The 16,646-nt window shown below is 48.1% G+C and overlaps 1 protein-coding gene across 13 annotated transcripts in view; it reads left to right on the top strand.

Annotated features, from left to right (window-relative positions):
* SOX5 (SRY-box transcription factor 5) overlaps positions 1-16,646 on the top strand; it is a 909,709-nt gene that overhangs the window by 791,570 nt on the left and 101,493 nt on the right. For all 13 annotated transcript variants that reach the window (XM_077340178.1, XM_077340177.1, XM_077340179.1 and 10 more), the window contains one exon: positions 7,968-8,114. In XM_077340178.1, coding sequence (XP_077196293.1) covers positions 7,968-8,114 — 147 coding nt within the window. The remainder of the gene's footprint in view (positions 1-7,967; positions 8,115-16,646) is intronic.

Below are 16,646 nucleotides of genomic sequence, written 5' to 3' on the forward strand. Positions count from 1 at the left end.
AGGCAAATAGGCATAGGATGCTGGCAACAAGCTTTCGTTTTCCTTGGCTCGATTTGTTGGCTGGTGTTACCAGGACACAGCGCGATGGTTATATGATGTCACCCACCTTTGCTCGTCAGAGCTGTGAGGGAAGGAGATGCAAGACTGCCTTTTTAATGGCAGCCCTGTGCCTCTTGCAACCTTTCATTCCTCCCTGAGAAGAGGAACCCAATAACATGCTCGTTCTTCCTCCCCCTAATTTTGACTAATATCTTCATTTCTGTTGGGAAGTGAGCATTTCTGGCATTGCCATCTGCCCAGCAGGCTTTGTGACAAAATCCTTCCCAATTCCACGTTGGGTGAGGGTTATATTATTGCGCTTGTAGTAGGGGGGGAAATCTGGTTTGTACCATTTCTGTTCGCAATGATGTCAACAAAACCAGAGTTCTGCGGGGAGGGGGTTCATAAATCAGAAGAAGACCCAGTCGGGGGAGCATCTTTGAGAACGACTCTGCGACTGATACAAAATGTGGATCTTGGTGCGGTTCGTGGGATGAGATCCACGAATATTCTCCCTGAGCTCCTGCAGCAAGCCCCCCTTGGGACTCTAGCCCCTCCATCGACTCAGCTTCTTAACCACTCCTTCCCATTTCCATTTCATTTTATTTCTTTGTCCAAATACAAATCCCGGCTCTGAAAGCCATTTTAATGATACGGCCGAGGTATGAAGCGCATATCTCTGCTTAATGTTAAAAGGGCTAATCTTATTTTTCCTCCCATCCATTTAAAAATAGCAATTATGTCACTTTCTCGTTTTCTTTATTAATAGAACAGGAATCTTTTCTCTCTCTTTTTTAAAGTGTGGCCTCAAAGCTGTAATAAGCATTGTTAACATATAATAACAATGCCCCGGGGGAACAATTTCAAAGGCAGTCTAACCTTATGGCTGAACTGATACACTGCGGTGCCATCCAGCCAACTGCGGTTACACAATATTCGGCGAGAGTTTAGCCGAATATAGCTGTTTAATATGCAGGTGAGGATTACAGGCGGCTTAAGGTGTTGACTGAGGACTGTGGGTGGTTACTTGAGAACCTGAGGTCAACGTTCTATTCGTGGGCCTAGATTCTTGGGTGTGCAACAGGGGCATGAGAGGCCTTTGAGCGAAGGGCAGGATTCACAACTGTCAATGGCTCGTATTGTGTGGTTTATTCGTTCTTTCTTGACCAAATTGCTACCCCGCCTTTCTGCCCTCATCAGGGCCACCGTAGAAGCTAATAGAATGGAAAAGCCTACATAATGACAAAATAATCTTAAAACCTATTCGAACCAAACAGAAGCACATTGTCAACATTGAAAATCCAGCCCAGATATATATACACAAACATAGAATCATATAGTCAGAGGGGGCCCTCTAGTCCCACCCCCTGCTCAATGTAGAATTAGCCCCAAGCATCCAGGATAAAGATCTGTCCAGCCCCTGCTTGAAGACCACCAGGGCATTCAGTGAGACTCATGGGCCGGAGGTTCAGGGTGGACAAAAGGGAAAACTACTGTACAGGGTCAGTCCCCACCATCTCCACTGGGGAAGGGCCGTGACTCAGTGGAAGAGCATCTTGTTGGCAGGCAGAAGGGCCCAGGTTCAATCCTTGTCATATCAATTTAAAAGGATCAGGAAGCAAACAATGAGATAGAATTACCTGAGACATTGAGAAGCTGCAGTGGGCCCCAAAAGAAAAGAATTAACTTGATGGGTCAATGGTCTAAGGCAGGGGTAGTCAACCTGTGGACCTCCAGATGTCCGTGGACTACATTTCCCATGAGCCCCTGCCAGCGTTTGCTGGCAGGGGCTCATGGGAATTGTAGTCCATGGACATCTGGAGGACCACCGCTTGACTACCCCCGGTCTAAGGCAGTTTCATGTGAGGTGGGGGTAGTGGTAAAGAGCAGTGGACTCTAACCTGGGCACCGGGTTTGATTCCTCGCTCCTCCCCATGCTGCCAGATGGGTGACCGTGGGCTAATCCCAAGTCGTTTTAGAAGAGTTCTTGCAGAGCAGTTTTGTTAGAGCTCTGTCCGCTCCACCTACCTCATTGAGTATCTGTTGCAGGGAGAGGAAGGGGAAAGTATTTGTAAGCCACTTTGGATATCCTTCGGATAGCGAAATGCGGGATGTAAAAAACTGACTCTTCTCATATTCTTCATCGCTGTGATAAGTTGGAGAGCTGATGTCAGACCATACTGAGCTTGACGGACAATATTTATAAAATGCCCTCTCCACTGAACTGGACTCAGGGCAATGGACAACATTGAATTGTCTAGTTGGGAGGGGTCATACAGGCCATCTAGACCCATAGAATCCTAGAGTGGGAAGGGGCCTTTCAAGGCCATCTAGTCCCACCCCCTGCTCAATGCAGGATCAGCATCCAGGATAAGCATCTGTCCAGCTGCTGCTTGAAGACCCCCAGTGAGGGGAGCTCACCACCTCCCATTCCGCTCCTGTACTACTCCGACTGTGAAAATCTTTTCCCTGATGTCTAGCCAGAATTGTTCTACATGTGATTTGAAACCATTCCTGCTGGCCCTACCCTCTGCTGCCAACAGGAACCACTCCCTGTCCTAAATGACAACCTTTCAAATGCTTAACAGCAATCATGTCCCTTCTCAACATGTACTTGATAATATGCTTAAAAGTACAGTTTTTAAACCAGTTCTCAAAATTCCTCCTGAGTAAGGAACCACAACACAGTGTGTGTGTGTGTGGGGGGGGTGATACAGGAGGAAGTCCAATTAGACATTGCCCGTTTTCTATTCGGCCTCTCCACGCGTAGACGTTCATCTGTTGAACCACACCACTCCCGTTGAGCACGCAATCCGGATCTTCCAAGCGCTACGGCGACCATCAAAAACATTCATGGGCTCCCGGTTCGGAGACGCCACTCCGATTTATTTGGGCAGATCGGCCTCACAGCCTCAGAAAAGGATTCTTCTCCCACCCATCCCCCTCGTTTCTAAATGAAACCGGCGATGCAAATCAAATTGGCTCGAGATGCGCTTTATTTAGATCCTTAAAAGTTCCTCCTTCCCCGCTACGGAAGGCTCCTAAGACTCGGAGAATGTACATTTGTGAGTAGATGGCAAAATACAGCTTGTGTTTCGCTTCACCGTCGTGCCACGGAGGCTGCTGGCAGCTTCCCTAGAGCCTAAAGGGACTCCAAATTTTGGAGCTCTCCACGCGAGACCTTTCGAGCAGGCGCGGGGTCCTTTGTTTGATTGCTGGAGGGTGCCACAACTTTTCATTCCCCCAAATTGTTTGTCAGCTAAGCATCTTGATGCGCAGCATGCGATCGTCCCAGTGTCCTTTCCTGGTCGGAAGCCAGACGTTGTCCTGCCCCCGGAATGATTAAATCCGAGCAGACAGATTCAATAATGTCAAAGTTCAATCTTGTCTAAAAATATTAACATGCTGAGCCCCATCCTGCATATTGTACGTCTCAGTCTGCGTTACAAGGCATGGCAGGGGCTGTAGGAAGAATGTCATTGACTAAACAAGCAGGAATCAGACATGGGCGATTCCGTCAGAGGACTGCCACATCGGGGAACGGTTTCGTTCAAGCCGGAGGGGGTTGGGGCTGAGGCCTGGCAAGTTGGGTTGCCAACTGACCAGGGGGGACGGACTCTAGCCAGTCCAGTTTCTTGACCTCTGATGCACTTGCCAGATTTATGTGCGTGTAAAATCAAGAAATTTGGCTTGGGTAGAGACATCGCAGAATATCACAGAACATCACAGAATCATCATTAACAACCTCACTCACATCTTGCAAACCAACGACCGTGGCTTCATAGAATCATAGAATCATAGAGTTGGAAGGGGCCATGCAGGCCATCTAGTCCAACCCCCTGCTCTACGCAGGATCAGCCCTAAGCATCCTAAAGCATCCAAGAAAAGTGTGTATCCAACCTTTGCTTGAAGACTGCCAGTGAGGGGGAGCTCACCACCTCCTTAGGCAGCCTATTCCACTGCCGAACTACTCTGACTGTGAAATTTTTTTTCCTGATATCTAGCCTATATCATTGTACTTGAAGTTTAAACCCATTACTGCGTGTCCTCTCCACTGCAGCCAACAGAAACAGCATCCTGCCCTCCTCCAAGTGACAACCTTTCAAATACTTAAAGAGGGCTATCATGTCCCCTCTCAACCTCCTTTTCTCCAGGCTGAACATTCCCAAGTCCCTCAACCTATCTTCATAGGGCTTGGTCCCTTGGCCCCAGATCATCCTCGTCGCTCTCCTCTGTACCCTTTCAATTTTATCCACGTCCTTCTTGAAGTGAGGCCTCCAGAGCTGCACACAGTACTCCAGGTGTGGTCTGACCAGTGCCGTATACAATGGGACTATGACATCTTTTGATTCCTTGAATTACTAAGGAGGTGCGGACCTCCCCCTCACTGTCAGTGATCCATGATTGAACAGGGGGTTGGACTAGATAGCCTATGTGGCCCTTTCAAATTCTAGGAAGATTTCAGGCTAAATTTGGTGAAGAAGAAGAAGAGTTGGATTTTATACCTCAACTTTTCTCTACAAGGAGTCTCCGTGGCTTACAATAGCCTTCCCTACCTCTCCCCACAACAGGCACCCTATTAGGTAGATGGGAACCGTAAGAGCCCTGCTGGTACTACTCTGTGAGAACAGCACTGTCAGGGCTGTGATGAGCCCAAGGTCACCCAGTTTGCTGCATGTGGAAGAGCAGGGAATCAAACCCGGGTTACCAATTGACCTTGGTGTAGTGATTCAGGTCTAGAAGAACCCATTTATTTGTCTCTTGTGTGTGTGTGTGGTCCATGGTAGCCATAAGACTCATCCCCCAATGCCAGATTCCAAATATATCAACTTCTCCTCCTGTAACCGTCCTTCGTTGTCCGACTTTGCTGGGTGACAACAGCCTCGGAGCCTTTGAATCAGACAGGAAGGGAAGCGGGCATCGGCACCGGTACACACAATACCCTCTTGTACTTGTGGGGGCCGCATTGCCCTCTCGATAAGCTCCCCCCCCCCATCCCATCTGGTCACCTTGAAATGCTGCTCCAGACTCATCCGCGGAAACTCACGCACTTTATTTAGCATTCCAGCGTCTGGCGTCCTCCGACCTCGGTTGCACCGTTAATGTAAACAGTCAATGTTAAAAGAAGATCAGCCAATCACAACAATGCCCGATTGTGGAGATGGTCACATTATTGTCGTGTATTTGTCCTTGCTCTTTTTTTCTAATCCCACCCAGACCCGGTTGAAATTACAATGGAAAGCACCTTCTGAAGAGGAGTTTAATTTTGTTCACTTGGTTGTCCTTGAAATAACAGGCTAATGGGACTTGCCGATACGGATCCCCTTTTCCTTTTGCATTCATTATAAGCCATTGTGCTGCCTCCCCCGTTACCTTGGACTATGCATGCTCCAGGAAGCACTGGCTTAGCGCATGCTGTTGCAATGTGTTGCTCGTTGAACTTGTGCTGTTGGTAGCGGTGTTGTTCAGAGGAAATAAGTTCCACCCAACTGTGTAGACCAGGGGTAATCAAACTGCGGCCCTCCAGATGTCCATGGACTACAATTCCCAGAAGCCCCTGCCAGCATTCGCTGGCAGGGGCTTCTGGGAATTGTAGTCCATGGACATCTGGAGGGCCGCAGTTTGAGTATCCATGGTGTAGACTTTAGGTTGGGCTGCTATCTACGCTATCTGAGTTCGGTGGGGCCTGCAAGAAAGAGCTCTTCCTCCCAGTTGAGGCCAGCTAGATGTAAGCTAGATCGCATTTTAAGGAATATAATCTTGCGTCAATAGAAACATACTGTGGAAATGTGAAAAAGTAATACAAATACTGGGCTACAGTCCACACTATAATGCAGGAAAGACGGGGTTTAGGATTCCCATTGAAACCTGAGAATATGTTGTTAAGTATACCACTGCAGTGCCTCCCAACGCAAAACAGAAGTCTATTCTTCCATGCGACAACAGTGGCAAGGCTAGAAAATGGAAGACGCAAGACCTACCTTCAGTAGAGGATTGGATGACCAAGTTGGCAGACCTGGCCAAAATGGCCAAACTGACATTGATAGTTAATGGGAAAACAGATGAAGATTTTCAAGAACAATGGGGTCCTTAAATTATCTGAGAAGATAAACTATACGGGGACGGATGGCGGGGGGAGGGTTGTACTAAAATGTTATTGGAGTATAACCTGCATAATGTTTATGGTGTAGCGGTTAGGAGTGCGGACTTCTAATCTGGCATGCCAGGTTCGATTCTGCGCTCCCCCACATGCAGCCAGCTGGGTGACCTTGGGCTCGCCATGGCACTGATAAAGCTGTTCTGACCAGGCAGTGATATCAGGGCTCTCTCAGCTTCATCCACCTCACAGGGTGTCTGTTGTGGGGAGAGGAAAGGGAAGGCGATTGGAAGCCACTTTGAGACTTCTTCGGGTAGAGAAAAGCGGCATATGAGACCCAACTCTTCTTCTTCAGTAATATCAGGGCTCTCTCAGCCTCACCCACCTCACAGGGTGTCTGTTGTGGGGAGAGGAAAGGGAAGGCGACTGTTAGCCCATTTGAGACTCCTTCTGGGAGAGAAAAGCGGCATATAAGAACCAACTCTTCTTCTTCTTCAGTAATTTCAGGGCTCTCTCAGCCTGACCTCCCTCACAGGGGGTCTGTTGTGGGGAGAGGAAAGGGAAGGCGACTGTAAACCACTTTGAGCCTCCTTCAGGTAGAGAAAAGCGGCATATAAGAACCAACTGTTCTTCTTCTTCAGTAATCTCAGGGCTCTCTCAGCCTCCCCTCCCTCACAGGGGGTCTGTTGTGGGGAGAGGAAAGGGAAGGCGACTGTAAGCTGCTTTGAGCCTCCTTCGGGTAGGGAAAAGTGGCATATAAGTGGCATACACACACACACACACACACACACACACACTGTTTATAAATGAAAAATAAAAATCTATTTAACAAAAAAATAGAAACATGCTGTGTTTTGCAGAACATTAATGGCTGGGCCAGCTCATGGTGGGAAATAAATTTCAACAATAATAATGATCTAAACTGGGGCACCGCCGCTGACTGGAGTCTGTGGGTGATACATTCACGACTCTTCCATTGTCATGTCTAGCTTGGATCATAGCTTGTGAGCTTAAATGTGGGACAGTAGATGAGTGTCTTGTGTCTGTAGTGGATGAGAACAAAGACCATGTATGTTTTCTCACCACTGAAGAATATGATCCTCTAGCTGAAATTTGCATGGCTATGAATCTCTCATAGAAACAGGAAACCACGTCTTCTTCTGCACTTAGTCAACATTGGTTAGGCCTCCTTTGGAATCTTGTGTCCTGTTCTGGGTGCCGCAGTTGAAGAAGGATGTTGACAAGTTGGAACATGTTCAGAGAAGGGCGACTGGGATGGTTGCAGGGTTGGGATCCATGCCTAACCAGAGAGGTTGAGAGAGCAGGGTATGTATTGCTTGGAGAACAGGAGGGCAAGGAGTCATAGGACAACCCTGTTTATATAAAAGAGAGTCATGTTAAAGAGAGGGTCAGCTTGCTTACTGCTGCTGTAGAGACAAGGATGAGGAACAATGTGTTAAAATAATGGGAAAGGAGGTTCCACTGATTGTGAGGGCTGTTTGTAGACGGAATATGCTGCCTCGGAGCATGGTGGAGCCTCCTTTGTTGGAAGTTTTGAGGAGGAGATTGGAGGAGCACCTGTCAGGAGGGTGTGTAATTTTTAAGTCTCCAAGAAGGTGAGGGACTGGATGAGATGTCCCTCTGCGGTCTCTTCCAACTCCGTGTGATTCTGATCTTTCTGAATGTGTGGATTTGCCTCCATGACACACATCCCTCTGCGATTGCATCCTGGGAGCAGCTAGTGCTGAGGGAGGAGCTTCTTCCAACTAGCATTGGTTCCATGCACTGACAAACGTCTTCACCCTTTCCTTCCACCTCTTGTGTTTTGTAGCAGTTGTATGCTGCCCAGCTTGCAGCGATGCAAGTATCCCCAGGAGGAAAAATGCCCGGCATCCCCCAAAGCAACATTGGTGCGGCAGTATCGCCAACCAGCATCCATACAGACAAGAGCACAACCAGTCCTCCGCCCAAAAGCAAGGTAAGGTCAGGTGTTACTCTGGGGCTTTTTCAATGTCAAGAGAGAAAGTTGGGTACTTGCATGATATCTATGTAATGTCTAGTGCAGGGGTAGTCAAACTGCGGCCCTCCAGATGTCCATGGACCACAATTCCCAGAATTGGGAATTCTGGGAATTGTAGTCCATGGACATCTGGGAGGGCTGCAGTTTGACTACCCCTGGTCTAGTGGTTCTGCCATGTATGTGTTAGTATGAAGTCTCTTCTCTCAATTGCATCTTATTCACCAGCCAGCTATTCCCCCTCTTCCATAGTCATCTGACCTGGCTGTGGCCTTGTGCTTCTCGAATCTTGTGGCTTAATTCTGTAATGTACTCAATGTGGAGCTGCCCAAGGGTTGCCTGGAGTTGTCTGGGCTAATTCTGCATTCTGTTTTTTCCGTTGTGGATCCTGCTGAATTCAGATCAATTTGAACTCAGGTCTTCCTCTGTCCCCCCCCCCCCCAATTGAAACAGAAAGTGTTCTGCACTCGATTGGGGAAGCTCAGAGCAGGGAGGGGAGCCAAGGGCAGCAGGAGGCTTTCTTTCTTTTCTTGGTGTGTGTGTGTGGGGGGGGGGGGGCGAAGAGGATTGGAGACAGCAGAGGAGGGAGGAATAAATCCAAGAGGCAAATCTCTGCTGAGAGAAGTTAGGGCTTCTGGAGCGCAGTCACTTTAAGACAAGCCTTGCAACTGGAAACTAGGAAGTCTTTGAACTGACGCAATGGCCAATCAGGGAAGACTGCTTTGCTGCAAGGCACATAGAAGGAAGTTAATTCACAAAAAGCAGAAATCTGCACACTTACTGATAGCAGTTTTTCAAATATCGAGGGTTATATCCACTTCTGGAAATCATGCTGTATCACAAGAATCTCTTACCGATGTTGGGTAGATTGCTGGAGAAGTGTTTTCTGTTAACACCGTGTTCTGTTGCGAACTGCCACAAGCTCTTAAGGGGGAAAGAAACATGCAAAAGTTTTAAATGAATGCATGCGGTTAGTAATGACTCACAGAAGTTCCTGGCATGGAAAGTATCATTTCGGTGTCTGATAATGGGAATGGCTATTTAATTATCGAGGCATTGAAGGCTGCACCTAGCGACTTAGTGATTGAGGTCCGTAGCCAAAGAAACAGCGAACAGTTCCACTTTGAATGTTAGCCTTTGAATTGTATCGGTGACGAGGATGTTAATGATGATAAACAGGAGCTCTAATAGCCATCATCGCCAAGGGTAAATGGTTCTCCTACGGCACCTCTGCAGCAATTTGGTTCTTCACTCAGGGCCTGGGTTCTAACAGAAATACATCCCTTAGACTTGTGAAAAGAACTTCAAAATCTAATTCTTTCCATTCGTGGTGTGTGTGTGTGTGGGGGGGAACAGAGTCCATTGGCATCTTTACGACCAGCAAAGTTTTAATCTAGGTGTGAGCTTTCATGTGCATGCACACTTCCTCAGGAAACGAAATAGGAATGATCAAAGTACAGACATGGAGAGAGTAAATTGGCAGTAAATTAGTGAACAGCATCATTGGACTCAAATTTTGTTCTGCTTCTTCAGCACCTGCATCCTTCCACTGGTGTTCTAGATGCATACTGATCACCTTCTGGTAGAATTTCTCCATGGAGAGCTGCTAACTTACTCTCCCAATGGTCTTCAGACAATTAGAACCTTGACGGACAGATGGTCTGACTCAGTAGGAGTCGGGTACATCAGCTACAAAGGGAGGTCTGGCTTTGAAAAGCTCATACCCTGAAAATCTGATGCATCGCTAAGGTGCTACTGGCTTTGAACCTAGGTCTTCTACCCGCAAACCAAGATAGCTCCCTCCTGAATTTATGGCAGTGTGTACCAGGGCTTAGCTCTGGAACCTCTTTGCTAAATAATTAGAATCTGTGTGCCTTTAGGCATGCAGGCAATGGAGAGCTATAGCCATCCTGCATATCTGACATTAGGGTTCTTATAAGAGAGAGCATAATATCTAAGCAAGTCGGAACCCCCATACCCCCTTGCATTTGAGATTAGTCAACGTCCCCCTCTGCTTGGCTCCATCTGTACTCAAATAGCCTGTGCTCATTCCAGGTACCAAGATTTGGGTCCAGCCAACTTGGTTCAGCGGCGACAGAAACCTTGATGGGAGTCGCGTCCTCTTCTTCTCTCCATCCAGTGTCCTCTAGCGCGGCGCTGTCCGTGCTCTTCCCTCGCGTCACAGCAGGTTTCTTGAAGCGGCAGCATCACATCGTATTTTTAGCCTAACAGTAGACAAGAGCGCCAGATTAAAAATAGACAACGCAAATAAATAATGCCCGCTGAATGTTCAATTACCTGTAGGAACCTGGGGACAGAAGGGATGGATACGAAGACAGATGCTGTTTCGATAAGCATCGGATTTAAGAACCACAATCAAAGGCGTTCACGGGGACCGTTGCTTCCCTACCATCAGTGACCCTTTGTTGTGTGGGTGTTTGTGTGTGTGGGTGTGTGGGGGGAATAATCAGATCCACTGATCTCATTTTAGCCTGGGATCAAAGTACCCACTCCTTCAGCCCAGGAATAGAAGAAATCTCCCCATCTGAGTTGCATGGAGCTTGTTCCCCTCCATGAGACCCATTGCATTTTGCCTGGGGGTGGGGGAGAGGTAGAGCTTCCAGGCTTAATAAACTGGAGGGCACCTTTCCAAAAAAAAAAGAAGGGGAGGGACAGAGGAGGAGACATCATAAAGGCGAGGGATGCTAGGCTGATTAGGCATGTGCAAGGGGGGGAAACGGGGCTGTTTCAGATTCGGGTGGAATAGATTCCTGCCAAATCTGAACCACCCGAACCGACCTTCCTTGGTTCAGATTTGGCCAAATCAATTCAGACAAATCCAAAGCAGTCCAATCCCCCCCCCCCCGGGCTTCTCTGCTACCTGAGGAAGTGGGGGGGAGGTGGCATTTAAAGGGCGAGTCAAGTAACTGATGTATCTGGCAGAAGCTGGGGGGAGCCATTTAAAGGGCCTGCCAAGCAGCTGATGAGAACAGACCAGCTGTTTGGTGTGGTCTCTTCCCCACCCTTGCTTTAAACTGGCCAAATTTGTGGCTGAATTGCCAAATCGTGATTTGACCACCACTGATTCTTCCCATTTAAAGTGCAGAGATGGGTGATTTGGCTTGGATAGGTCCATTGATGTATTTCATGCTCGACATAAAGTTATTATTATTAATAATATTAATATCAATTAATAATAATAATATTAATTAATTAATAATATTAATAATAATACCCATTAGTGTGAGAAAACAGCCATCGAATGTAAATTGGAAGCCTGTGTGGTCATGTCTCCCCGGAGTCTGTGAGAAAGATTTCTCCTGACACCTGCAACATGGGGGTGGGGGATTGTGTCCCTCGAACATGTGGGTCTCAGAAATGAATTATATTAACTTGGATTGCTTTCTAACAACTATACCGCCAAACGGAGGCTCCTCCAGTTCCGGTTCTGGTTATTTAATATCTGATTATGTATCTGTGGTAAACGAAATTAGGTCAGCAAGATGAGAGAGTGGAGCGGTGCTTATTGTGATATTCTTTGGGGGCTTGAATTATAGTCAACACAATATGCCAGCTATAGGGTTGTACCCCAAGCAAGAACATGCGTGTTTAAATCTGTCCTCTGCCATGAAGCTCACCAGGTATCCATTGGCCAGTCGTTCTCTCGCAGTCTCACCCACCTCTCAGGGCCGTTGTAAGGAGCAGATGTGGAAACATTAGACCCGTGTGCCATTTTGAGCTCTGCCACGGAAGGGCAGGATGGAGAGCAAAAACTGTGAAGTAAAATCCCGAGCCAGACCATAAAGCTCATTGGGTGACTTTGGGCCACTTGCTCTCCTTCAGCCTCACCTGCTTCGCAGAATTTACTATAATGAAAGAGATAATCCGCTCTGTGTATGCCACAGAGAGCCTTAGAGACAGGGTAGAATGTAAATGCATCCGGAATAAGCAACTTTGTGTATCCATTTGTAGGCACTTGCCTGGTAGGACAAAAGGTGGTTACAAAAACTTGGAAACTTGCCCCCACCCCCCAAATATTTTATTGACTCCTTTCCCAAAAAAGTTATGAATCACTATCCCATAATTAGAGTTACTGGGCTCTTTTGAGGACAGATAATTCTCCAGCCCCCCCAGAGGGCACTTCCTGCCAACAATCAGCTGGCTGATGGGGTAGAAATGGCACCGATGTGGGGGAGAATGGCAACAGGACCCCAACATGCTGATGTCACCCCCTACCATGTGCCCCAAAGTAACGTAGGTGCATTGCTGGTGAATGCCAGGTTAAACTGGGGCAAAGCTGGAGTGTTGCTGGTGCCAAGTGCTGATGTCACTTCCTGTGTCTGCAGGAAGTGATGTCAGCAATGTGAATACATTGCCGGCAAGGATCCCCACCAGCTGGGATGTCTGTCTGCCGACTGCTAGTTCCAGGATGGGGAAGCACACAGCCCAACCTACATACATACCCCAGTTATTTGCACAGCCAAACAAGAGTTCTTTCCCGCCCCCATATAAACTTTATGAGGAGTTTCCTGCAAGCCTCCAGGCACTTGTTAAACGAGACTGCTGGGTCTGAAAACCCCAGAGCCGATTTTACAATCAAATATTTGATTGTATGCAGACAATGTTAACAAATCAAAACAAAACAAAACTCGATCATAACATTTGTTAAAAAGATCTACACCCTAAACATCCTAAATCCGTTGACACCGTTAAAATTTAACAACATACATAAAAGGCAAGAGCTAAATCGAGTGGTCACTTTTTGGAAGCGCATTTGCTCTTATTTCTCCTTGCCGCTAGAGCGAAGACTGCCAGCCTGTAGGAAGCAGAGGAGTCTATGGCTGATGACAGGTAGATTAATTTGTCCAGATCATAAAAGGAGGATATGGCAGGTGACATTGTATCCAGGAATTTATCCCTTGGCTCTGAGACTGAGGGACAAGCCAAAACATATTGGGGAAGATTTCCACTGAATTTCCACCAATACAGAGAGCTCAGTTGCCGCAATACCTGTCGGGCAATTCAAAAGGCCCACCTGTCAGTAAGTCTAATCCACTGGCAACAATGGCTTAGATCCTGCTCTCCTCTTCCTTCAGTCTTTTACTTTAAAAAGTCCAGCGAAGGACACAAACAGAATTTATCCGCACATTGAAAGTGGAGTGGGATGGGGGGGGGGAGCAAAGCGGTCCCAAGGATATATCTGTGCGATGCGGGTGGGGGGGGGGGCGGGGGGGATGATCCGAAAGGCTGTAAAATTGGGCAGCGTGATCCTTCTGATGCCTGCTGTTTTCAATCTGCTGTGTGCCAGTTGGAGTCTCAGAGAGAGAGGCGGGGAGGGGGGGGGGACGGGCGGCTGAGGCAACAGATAATGCTGAGAAATGATGGAGTGGCTGTGACCTCCGAGCGCAAGCTGGAAATCCAAGACATTGATTTCACTTAGCATTCCTGCTGAGAAATCCGGCAGAGTTCAGTTGTAATAAAAGAACAAGATTCTGTTCTAATGGTAATGGCGTATGACAGACATATCACTTTGTCTGTCCTCCACAACACAGAGGGGGGGGGGGAGGGAGGAGGGAGCTGGCAAGGATAAAGGTCACCTGATCTGCCTGTGGAGTTGGGTGGCAGCTGAGTTTTGAGCTGATGCGTGGCTGCTCAGGGGTTGATAACACAAAGCGATCTGAAGGACTCTTTTTTTTCTCAGGGTCTAATTAAATGGATCCTCGGGAACGGGCCCAGAGGAAAACGAGGGTAGTTCCTGAGATAAGAGGGCACTGTTAAACCTGGTCGAGGGAGTTTTGATGCAACGGGGTGGATGTTTTTTTTTCCGGAAGGAGCCAGAGGATCCTCTAGGGTTGTCAATTCTGGATATCTTTTTGGCTTTGCAGAAAGAGCTAGGCAGATATGGGATTTCTGAGTTTGGAGAAGCCATTCTGGTCACTAGATTGCACCCAGGGCCCATTCTGCACACATTGGATAACGCACTTCCAAGGTGTTTTTGCAGCTGGATTTTCCTGTGCAGAATATGATAATCTACTTCTAAAGTGCATTGAAAGTGCTTTATCCTACATGTGTAGAACGGGCCCTGTATGCAATCTAGTGACCAGAATGGCTTTTTCCAGTATTTCCTTCTCAGTCCCGGCACTGTCCTGCTGGAATGCTCGGCCAAAGGAGACGCAAACCCTGTGGGAACTACGACAGTTCCATGGGACTTGCAAGGCAGAAGTGTTCCACCATTCCTACAGTGGAGTCCTAACAAGAGTGACCGTCAGATCTCTTAGATCTCCCTGCCAATTCTTGCACCTGCTGGTTGACTCTCTTGGGGAAGCTTGCATCAGGTCCTCCCTGGTTCCAGACTGAGCTTTTATGGTCAATAGCAGGATCTCCCTTATTTGGGAATTTTAATGTAAATCTGGGTTTAGATTGTATTTTAGTATTTCATCTAATTTTCAGTATGTTGCAATCTGCCCCGAGTCACCTGAGATGGGAGAATGGAAGTTTAAAGGGGATGGATGGATAGATGGAGAGAGAGGGAGAGATGGAGGGATGGAGAGACAGGGAGAGAGATATGGATGGAGAGAGATGGAGAGAGGTAGAGAGAAAGAGAGATGGGTGGACAGATGGAGAAAGAGAGATGGAAAGAGAGCTAGAGAGAGATGGATAGATCGAGGGAGAGAGGTATAGCTAGAAAAAGAAAGGGATGGATGGATGGATGGATGGATGGATGGGGAGGGAGGGAGGGAGGGAGGGAGAGAGGGAGACAGGCAGGCAGGCAGGCAGGCAGACAGACAGACGGAGACAGACACAGAGACAGAGAGAGAGCCATGATGAGTGTGTGTGGGAATATCCTCTTCCTCTTTCAGTTGTAAATTTGTCCATGGAAAAAAAAAAACTTTGCGATCCCTGAGGGATGAGGAAGACTTCATGAGCTCGCACCCCGCCAAATAAGCATTCTGGATCTGTTCACTCCCCCGCCCCGCCCCGCTAGATGACCTTCAAGAAGCTGTTGTTTTGCTGAGGCCCCATCTGCAGGACGGTGTTTATCCTGGCTCCCGGTGGGGGAAACACATTCAAGCTTTGCTAGTGAGAGAGGTGGCTCCACCTGAGGCTGCCACTTTCTGGCAAGGATTCTTCAAAGTCAGCTTCCACGGCAGACGGAGCGATGGCTGGCCTCGGCAGCACCCAGAATCGTTGGCGAGAAGCTTCATTATGCATACGATTCCTTTAAGTCTACGGAAGACTTGAGCGTGTCCCTTGGAGTCCTTTAAGGACCTCGGCAACTGCCCACTTGGCAGAGGGTTTATCAGTGGTCCTCAGGGCCTCACCAGTTGTTTGAACACCGGACTGGGCAGGATTACTTGGTGTCTTCCGCCACTCCGGCGGTGCTGCTTCTTCCAGTGCATACAACTCCACAATGTTTGGTTTCACTAACCCAACAACTTCCCCTAGAGCTGTCAGGATACCGGAGAGCATGAGGATGTTAGTCCCCTAGATCAGGAGTCCCCAACAAGGTCCCACAATGTCCTTACACAACTTTCATGTCATCCTTGTGAGGTAGATGAGGCTGCGAGAGCATAGCCCGACCCAAGCTCACCTGGCAAGCTTCCATGGCCAGGTTTGGATTTTCCTAAATCTCCATCTGACATTCTGATCAGTACGTGCCTGGCTCACAAGTCTCAAAGTGGCTAACAACCGCCTTCCCTTCCTCTCCCCACAACAGGCACCCTGTGAGGTAGGTGAGGCTGAGAAAGCTCCAGGAGAACTGTGACTGGCCCAAGGTCACCCAGCTAGCTGCACATGGAGGAGAAATGAGGAATCCAACCCAGTTCTCCAAACTAGAGGCTGCTGCTCTTAACCACAACACCATGTTGACACTCAACAGAAGGGAGTTGGCCCCATGTTGGTTACCCAAATGTGTCCACCCGCAACTCCAATCCTTAAGGAGCTCCCATGATCACTTGGCCTCCATTTGTGGGATGGACCAGGATGGAGGAGGATATGGGGATGACCCGATCCTGCTTGTTCCTTGGATACAGCTTAAAAAAAAAATCCCTGCTTCTTCCATGGAGTCTTTGTGCTTGTCACTGTTCTGTACGAGTTCATAGCATGTGGCTGCACATTTTTAGCCATGTGTTTTGGCTCCCGTTGGCATCAGCGGCCTCCGGGTCATGCCTCTTAACAAAGAGCAAGAGAACAATGTCACAGCTGTGTTCTCCTGCCCGGCGTGAAATCTTCCCCTGCTTTCCGTTGCAGCCTTACAGCAGGTGGCCTTTATCTACCTGTTGACCGGCCAAGACGACAGCCGCTTAGCCTCCCTCTCAAGGTTTAGCCTGGTCTCCGATGACTTTGCCACCGCAGCTCACAGAGTCAGCTAAATGCCTCTCAGTGCTCAGCCAGACACGGCGCACGTCTCCGAAGCCTGGGTGAAAACAAGGCCGATTCAGTGTGAAATGTAGGGAGAAACTTCCCGTTCCGGGCCGCTTTCATTTTAACCCT

Source organism: Paroedura picta, chromosome 5 (assembly GCF_049243985.1).
Source record: "Paroedura picta isolate Pp20150507F chromosome 5, Ppicta_v3.0, whole genome shotgun sequence".
Classification (NCBI taxonomy): domain Eukaryota; kingdom Metazoa; phylum Chordata; class Lepidosauria; order Squamata; family Gekkonidae; genus Paroedura; species Paroedura picta.